Source organism: Symphalangus syndactylus, chromosome 13 (assembly GCF_028878055.3).
Source record: "Symphalangus syndactylus isolate Jambi chromosome 13, NHGRI_mSymSyn1-v2.1_pri, whole genome shotgun sequence".
Taxonomy (NCBI): Eukaryota; Metazoa; Chordata; class Mammalia; order Primates; family Hylobatidae; genus Symphalangus; species Symphalangus syndactylus.
The window spans coordinates 37,743,388-37,751,929 of NC_072435.2; the positions used below are offsets into that span (position 1 = coordinate 37,743,388).

Genomic DNA, 8,542 nt, shown 5'->3' on the forward strand with positions numbered 1-8,542 from the left:
CCAGCTCAATGTCTCCCCCGGCTGTTCACATTCGTCAGTGCCCTAGGTGGGCCCCAGAGCCGCTCAAACCACGTCTGGCACTTCCATCCTCAGCATGGCTCCAGGAAGAAGGTGCTCTCATCCCCTGCACTGTAGCCACGAGGACTCTGAAGCACAGGTCACCTGCCACCCGGGCTCATGAGGCCAGGTGGAGGGTCTGGCACTGCCCCAGGTTGCTGGGTGTTGTGGTCCTTGTCACCCGTGTGACCAGCTGAGGGGACATCAGCCCTCAGGTGCTCCCCATCGGCCACACACATCCCGCCCCACACCAGCCTTCTAAGAGTCCTCACCACCCTTGAATAAAGGTCCCTTTCACATTTCCCTCCCCAGTGTCCCTCTTCCACTCACTACCTCCAGGACAGCCTATAAGCTGTTCCCTCAGCCTGGACTCTGGGCTCACAGGAAGTCAGACTGTAAGCTGTGGAGCCTGGTTTCCTGGGTTGAAATCCCCCTTGTGCCACTTTCTGGCTGTAGGGTCTTGGGCCAGTGACCTCCTTCACCTCTAGCCTCAGTTTCCTCATCTTTGAACTTGGAGTTAGCTTGGTACCTGCCCCACAGAGTGGCTGTCAGGACACTGGGGTGACGCAGGCAAGGCCAGAGGTCGTCTGGCTAGAGGTGGCCCTACAGTGTCACTGCCTCAGCCTGCCCCTCCCAGAAGCCTCCTCTGACCACCTGTTCTGTCTCACCTCCCCCATTTCCTATTGTGACTGCTGTAAACACCTGGCCAGATGTCTGCCCGCTCCACCACCCTGAATGCTTACTGACTGAATAAAACACTGGGTGGTTTGAAGGGCTGGTCACATGGGCCACCAGGCCATCTCCCGAATGCTGGAGCCTCAGGTCCCCTCTCCTTCTTCTGGTGACCAGGCAGACGCAGACCCCAAGACATCACAGACAGCAAGGGATGTGCACTGGCTGCTTTATTTAAGGGCTTGTGATTGACAGCTGTCCCCACCCCAGCCCTTGCTTCCTCTACAAAAGCAACTGAACATGAAACCGGGCTTCCTGGTTACCATGGGGAGGGGGGCGGCTCCCTGTCAGGGCCCAGCCCAGGGACCTGGGGAACGGTGGCTTTGAATCCCAGGCCACGGGCACTAGAAGGTGGAGAAGGAGGGCGGGAAGTCCAGTTGAGATGGGCACGGTGCTGGTGAGGAGGCTGGACAGGTCCCGTTTCAGCCTCTACCGGGCTTCCCTTGTCCAGGATATCAGGAAACAGTCCCCCAATTCCGCCGGGGGGAGCCAGAGCCCCAAAGCTGGGGGGCCAGGGGCTGAAGAAGGGAACACAGCAAAGGCTTTCGGAGCCAAGTGAGGTCAGTTCAGGCCCCTCAGGCCCAGGAACCCGACACCACTGCGTACCTGTGAGCACACACGGCCACCCCAGTGACATGTGCAGCCACACACACCCACACCCACTCCACACCTGCACACACACCCACTCACACCCACACCCACTACACACACACACACACACACAAAGGGCTGTGACAGCCCAGGACCCACACCCTGCACCCCTGGAATGTCTCTGGACCAGAACCGAACAGCTGGGTCCACAGTAGGCGGGGCTGCTCAGGGGGCGGGTCCTCTGTGTCGCTACTGATTGGCCGCCTCGCAGGCGTCTATCCAATCACTGTACACATCCACGGGTTCTGACAGATCTGAGCCACTTAGGTCAAGGGCGATCGTTGGCATTGGAACCCTGCCCTGCATCTTCTCACCCCACAGAAATCACTAGTTGGCACCCGTTCCTCTGGACGGCCTTGGCCCTGCACCAGGGCACACAGTGGGCCAGAGGAGCAGGGTCCGGACTGCAGCCCCCTCCCCACCCTCTGGAAAAAGCCCATGTTTCCAAGGATACACGTTATGGGCGTCTGGAATTCCTCTAGGCACACGGTACAAGAGATGACTCCGGTGTTGCGGGCACGGTCCCTGAAACAGACCAAGAGAAGGGACTGGTGAGCAACGCATCCTGGGCCTGTGGGTGATGACGCCTTCACCAAAGGAGGCAAGGGGCAGGATGGAGAACAGCGGGGAGGAGGCAGTGGGGAGGCTGGATCCCTTGCCCTGTTCCCCACTCACATTTTCACATCACAAGATTTCTCGTGGTTGCAGAAGGGGCAGGTGAACTGGGTCTCAAGGGTGCCTGTCATCTTCTTCTTGGGAGGCGGCTTTCGTTTTGACTTTCTGCGGCCCATGTCTGCAGGTGGATGAGCCTGTGGGGAGTGGCAGATGTCAGTGGTTTGAGGAAACCACGCAGCGCCCCAGCTCAGTGCTCTAGAAAGCAGGCCAGAAAGAGGGTCTGGGACTTGCACCATGGTCCCGGGGCCTCTGCCCTTGAGGGACAAGGCCGTCAGTCCTGATACAGGAGTACAATCCCCTGTCCCACTCTGGATGGAAGGGGTGAGAGGAGGCTCTAACCCTGTCTCTCTCACTTACCGCGTGACCTCGGCAGGTTATTTAAGCTCTCTGTGCCACAGTTTCCTTGTTTATAAAATAGAGTCAAGGCCAGGCATGGTGGCTCACACTTGTAATCCCAGCTTGGGAAGCTAAGGTGAGAGATCACTTGATGCCAGGAGCTGGATATCAGCCTGGGCAACACAGTGAGGTCTCATCTCTAAAAAAACATTAAAAATTAGCCAGGCGTGGTGGTGCAGGCCTGTAGTCCCAGCTACTTGGGAGGCTGAGATGGGAGGATCGCTTGAGCCCAGGAGTTTCAGGTTTCAGTGAGTTGTGATCCAGGCACTGTACTCCAGCCTAGGCAACAGGATGAAACCTTGCATCAAAAAAAAAAAAAAAAAAAAAAAAGAAAGAAAATAAAAGAAAAAAAAAAGGCTGGGCATGGTGGCTCACGCTTGTAATCCCAGCACTTTGGGAGGTTGAGGCGGGTGGATCACGAGGTCAGGAGTTCGAGACCAGCCTGACCAACATGGTGAAACCTCGTCTCTACTAAAAATACAAAAATTAGCTGGCCGTAGTAGTAGGCACCTGTAACCCCAGCTACTCAGGAGGCCGAGGCAGGAGAATCACTTGAACCTGAGAGGCGGAGACTGCAGTGAGCCGAGATCGCACCATTGCACTCCAGCCTGGGCGACAGAGCGAGACTCTGTCTCAAAAAAAAAAAATCGAAATAAGGTTGCTATCTCAGAGGAGACTTGTGGGGCTGACACCAGGAATGGTAAGTTAAGTACTTAGCACAGAGCTGGCCCATTATCACTGGCACCAATACAAGGAAGCCACTGTTCCTGGGGAGGGTGGCACAAAAGACTCCAAGACAAGCCAGCTGTTCAGGGCCGGGCGGAGCCTATGAGCCTAGGAACTGGTGATTTTATTCTGGCTGCTCCTCTTGGCAAGGGACATGTAAGTACCATTCAGGAGGAGTGACACTCAGGGCATCTGATGGCCTCGATCCAGATGACAGACTGCAGGGCAGAGAAGTGGGGACAGGCACTTCTGAGTAGAGGAATACTGTGTGAAGGCTCGGGGCAGCTGTCTGTCCCCTGGCAGGTGGGGGAGAGAGGAGGGACAGGTGGGAGGGTTCTGGGTGTTTGGATGGATCCTGGGAGCTACAAGGAGTGAAAGGACGAAGTCACTCTGTGCTTTTGAGGGACTGTGATATGAGTCACAATCTGGATGAAGACAAAGGCACAGCCAGGACAGGGCTGTTGGGGCAGAGATGGCAGAGGGTGAGAGAGACAGAGGAGATACGGCAGCGGAGCAAGCGAGTGTGATGAGAGAAGGAAAGTCCAGGATGACGCCCAAGGTTGTGGCGGGGACACAGCGGCTAGGGGGACAAGGTGGCATAATTCTCTGATGTCTAACACATAGGAAGGACAGGGTTTTGGAGAAAATGATGGGGTTGGGTGGCAGAGGGATATCTAGGAAGAGATGTCCAGGAGGCAGGTGGGTGGGGAAACAGCAGCAGTTACCACTGAGCCCAACTCCCCTGCGAGGCATGGTACTCAGGGCACTGCGTTTGCCATCCCTGAGCCTCCTATGGCGCCTCCTCCAACACACACACACACACACACACACACTGCTGGTTCTAGCATCGTTCCACTGTGACAGGTGAGGTCAGCAGACTGCCAGGGTCTTCCAGAATAAACAGTGGAATTTCATTCATTATCTGCTGATCACTTCCTATGTAACACCCCCAGCTCTTTTTTTTTTTTTTTTTGAGATGGAGTCTTGCTCTGCCGCCTAGGCTGGAGTGCAGTGGCGTGATCTCGACTCACTGCAACCTCCGCCTCCCGGCTTCAAACGATTCTCCTGCCTCAGCCTCCCGAGTAGCTGGGACTACAGGCATGCACTACCACGCATGGCTAATTTTTTGTATTTTTAGTAGAGATGGGGTTTCACCGTGTTAGCCAGGATGGTCTCGATCTCCTGACCTCGTGATCCGCCTGTCTCGGCCTCCCAAAGTGCTGGGATCACAGGTGTCAGCCACCGCGCCCGGCCAACACCCCCAACTCTTAACTGTGATGCTTCCGGTTCACTGAGTAAATAGAAGCAATCCAAACACAGCTCCTAGGACCAACTCATTCAGCCATTCACCCACCCTCTTTATTTATTTAAGAGATGAGGTCAGGCCGGGCGCGGTGGCTCACGCTTGTAATCCCAGCACTTTGGGAGGCTGAGGCAGGCGGATCACGAGGTCAGGAGATCGAGACCACGGTGAAACCCCGTCTCTACTAAAAATACAAAAAAAATTAGCCGGGCGTGGTGGCGGGCGCCTGTAGTCTCAGCTACTCGGAGAGGCTGAGGCAGGAGAATGGCGTGAACCCGGGAGGCGGAGCTTGCAGTGAGCCGAGATGGTGCCACTGCACTCCAGCCTGGGCGACAAAGCGAGACTCCGTCTCAAAAAAATAAAAAAAAAATAAAAGAGATGAGGTCTCGCTCTGTTGCCCAGGCTGGAGTGCAGTGGCATGATCACAGCTTGCTGAAGCCTCAATCCTCTGGCTTCAGCCTGCCCAGTAGCTGGGACAACAGGCGTGCACCACCACGCCCAGCTTCGGCATGCCTCCTTTACTATGGAAGTAAGTTACTGCAAAAACAATTTGTTCATTCTGCCCTGGCTCCCATCCCCTTTTCTTTGAGCAACATCAAATTTTCCAGCTTCACTGGATCACTCTCACACACTTTTTATTACCTCTCTCCTCATTTAAAAAGGGGAAAAAAAAAATCTCTTCATCCTCTTCCAGCTGTGATCCATTTCTCTGCAGGCTGTTTTAGTGTACAGACATCTGCATTCCCACCCATCTCTCTACACCCCTTGCCTCCAAACTTAGGTCACTGGTGGCTCCATACTGCAAATGCCAATGGCAGTTCTCCCATTCCAGAGGTCCTTCCTCCCCTGAGAGCACATGTGGCTCTCAGGACCCCATGTGCTCCCTGTCCTCTGCCTCACTGGTGGCTCCTGCTAGTCTCCTATGCTCCTGCCTCTCTGCCAACTTGCTCCAATGAAGGAGCACATGAGTTTGGGCCAGGCGCGGTGGCTCACGTCTGTAATCCCAGCACTTTGGGAGGGCGAGGTGGGCAGATCACTTGAGGTTAGGAGTTGGAGACCAGCCTGGCCAACACTGTGAAACCCCATTTCTACTAAAAATACAAAAAGTAGCTGGGCGTGATGGCACATGCCTGTAATCCCAGCTACTAGAGAGGCTGAGGCAGGAGAATCGCTTGAATCTGGGAGGTGGAGGTTTCAGTGAGCTGAGATTGTGCCACTGCACTCCAGCCTAGGCAACAGGGCAAGACTCCATTTAAAAAAAAAAAAAAAAGGCTGGGTGCAGTGGCTCACACCTGTAATCCCAGCACTTTGGGAGGCCAAGGTGGGCAGATCACGAGGTCAGGAGTTCGAGACCAGCCTGACCAACATGGTGAAACCCCATCTCTACTAAAAATACAAAAATTAGCCAGGCGTGGTGGTGCGCGCCTGTAATCCCCGCTACTTGGAAGGCTGAGGCAGGAGAATCACTTGAACCTGGGAGGCGGAGGTTGCAGTGAGCCAAGGCACTCCAGCCTGGGCAATAGAGCAAAGAGCCCATAAGTTTAATTGCTGGATCCTCTCCTTTCTGGCTATACTCACCTACATGAAGATTTCACCCAGTCTTAGGGCTTCATGCCTACTCTACACTGAGGACACCTGCTTCTCTAGCCTTAAGTCTGAATTGCAAACTCTGATCTATCTGCCTCAGCCACACCTCCACCTGATGTCTAACTTCCACCTAAGATTAAACATAGCATGTCTAAAACCAAGCCCCTGACATCGCAACCTGCTCTTCCACAGTCTTCCTCATCTCAGCTAACAGCAATTCCATCTTTCCAGATAATCAAACCAAAAACCTTGGATTCATCCTCAATGTCTTTTTCCCTCACACATCCCTTATGCGATCCTCCCCCTGCCCCTCTACCTCTGAAATATAAATTAGCCGCGGCACCACGCCCAGCTAATTTTTGTATTTTTTTGTAGAGACGGGGACCCACCATATTGCCCACGCTGGTCTGGAACTCCTGGGCTCACGCGATACTTCCGCCTTGGCCTCCCAAAGTGCTGGCATTACAAGCATGAGCCACCGTGCCCAGCAATAACCATTATTGAATCAATCAATCAATCAATCAGTTTGCTTGTAACTCTATCACTTTGGGAGGTCACGCCTGTAATCTCATCACTTTGGGAGGCCCTGGTGGGAAGATCGCTTGAAGCCAGGAGTTCCAGACCAGCCTGGGCAACAGAGTGAGACCCCTCATCTCTACAAAATTACAAAAGTTAGCCGCGAGTCTGTAGTCCCAGCTACTCGGGAAGCTGAAGTGGGAAGCTTGCGCTCAGGAGGTCGAGGCTGCAATGAGCTATGATCGCGCCACTGCACTCCAGCCTCGGCAACACACAAGACTCAGTCTCAAAAAAAAAAAAAAAAAAAGTCCAAACAAAATCTACGGATGAGCCCCAGAAGCTCATTTTGCCCAGGGACTGCAGTCCCCCCATCCCATGAATGGGGTCTGGCTTGCACAAGGAATGCAGAGGCCTCAGCCTGTCCTGTGACAACGTTAAGTCCAAGCGCGCCAAAAGGGGATGGCAGAGGAGTCATCCCCCGAATCTGCTGGGACCCAAGAGGTGGGGGGTTGGCTGTTCCTCCAGACTCACTAAATCTTCGGCATCGCCTCCCGACAGCCGCCGGGAGGAGCCAGGCGTCCCGGTAGTCGCGCTTGGAAGGATGGGGTCGGGGGGAGTCAGTCTCCCCGACCTGCTTCCCCCAAAGCTCGAGGTCCCAGGAGCCTCCTCCAGGACCCCGTAAACGCACAGAGTAGAGGAACTTCCAGTCCTGCCCGGCCCCAACGCCCACTAGCACGAGCCGCACCAGCACTCACCTTCTCTAGCTGCGAAAGCTCTGTTCACCCAGGAGACAGTGACTTCCGACTCCTGCCGGAAGCGGAAACCCCTCTCCTCCTTTCAGGTCCCGGCCACCCCCAGCCTGGACAGCCCAGCAAATAGGCCCTGCCTCCTTCGCCGCTGCTCTGAGCTCACGCGTACTCAAACAGGAGCGCTCCGACGGGGGCGCAGTGCGCCTGCGCAAGAGCCGGTGCGTATTTGCCTGTAGCTGCGCGCAATGCCAGTACTTCTGGTCAGTTCCCAGGAGCGGCAAGTGAGGAATATGAAATACCCTATGGCTGAATCAGGGTGAAGGGGAAGCTTGTAAGCATGGAAGACGCTCTACTCAAACTAAAAAGTTCAGGTTCTGATCCAGCAGATGAAGAGGGAGGCCTGAGAGGCTGCTGTTCTAACTCGCTCCCAGGTGACTTCCATGCTGCTGATCCGCAGACTACATTTTGAGTGCCCAGATTGTAATAGATGAGGTTGAGTGGACAGGCTGGGGCCAGATTCCATGCAGCCTCGTGGGCCGTGTTAAGGATTTTTATTTTTTATTTTTATTTTATTTTATTTTATTTTTTTGAGACGGAGTCTCACTTTGTCGCCCAGGCTGGAGTGCAGTGGCTCGATTTCGGCTCACTGCAACCTCCGCCTCCCAGGTTCAAGTGATTCTCCTACCTCAGCCTCCCGAGTAGCTGGGATTACAGGCGCCGGTCACCGCGCCCGGCTAATTTTTGTAGTCTTTTTTTTTTTTTTTTTTTTTAGTAGAGATGGGGTCCCACCATGTTGGCCAGGCTGGTCTTGAACTCTTGACCTCGTGATCCACCCGCCTCGGCCTCCCAAAGTGCTGGGATTACAGGCGTGAGCCACCGTGCCCGGCCAAGGACTTTTATTGGTTTTTATTTTTGGTTTTGTTTTTTTCTGAGACAGGGTCTCGCTCTGTCGCCCAGGCTGGAGTGCAGTGACGTGATATAGGCTCACTGCAACCTTGGCCTCCCGGGTTCAAGCGATCCTCCTGCCTCAACCTCTTAAGTAGCTGTGATTACAGGTGCGCACCACCATGCCTGGCTAATTTTTATATTTTTAGTAGAGATGGGGTTTCACCATGTTGGTCAGGCTGGTCTCGAACTCCTGACCTCAAGT

General features: G+C 54.4%; 1 protein-coding gene across 3 annotated transcripts; it reads right to left on the reverse strand.

Moving 5' to 3' along the window:
* Positions 1 to 941: 941 nt before the first annotated feature.
* On the reverse strand, positions 942 to 7,600 carry ELOF1 (elongation factor 1). 3 transcript variants are annotated; one of them, XM_055239985.2, is made up of 4 exons: positions 7,399 to 7,600; positions 2,116 to 2,249; positions 1,895 to 1,965; positions 942 to 1,694 (listed from the first exon to the last, which is right to left on the reverse strand). In XM_055239985.2, exons 2-4 carry the CDS (start codon positions 2,229 to 2,231, stop codon positions 1,630 to 1,632), a joined length of 252 nt encoding a protein of 83 aa, XP_055095960.1. In that variant the 5' UTR covers positions 2,232 to 2,249; positions 7,399 to 7,600; the 3' UTR covers positions 942 to 1,629. The 3 variants fall into 3 exon arrangements, with proteins under 3 accessions (XP_055095960.1, XP_055095959.1, XP_055095961.1); XM_055239984.2 differs by having other exon boundaries at positions 7,175 to 7,400; XM_055239986.2 differs by lacking the exon at positions 7,399 to 7,600 and adding an exon at positions 2,473 to 2,493.
* Between the last annotated feature and the right edge of the window lie 942 nt (positions 7,601 to 8,542).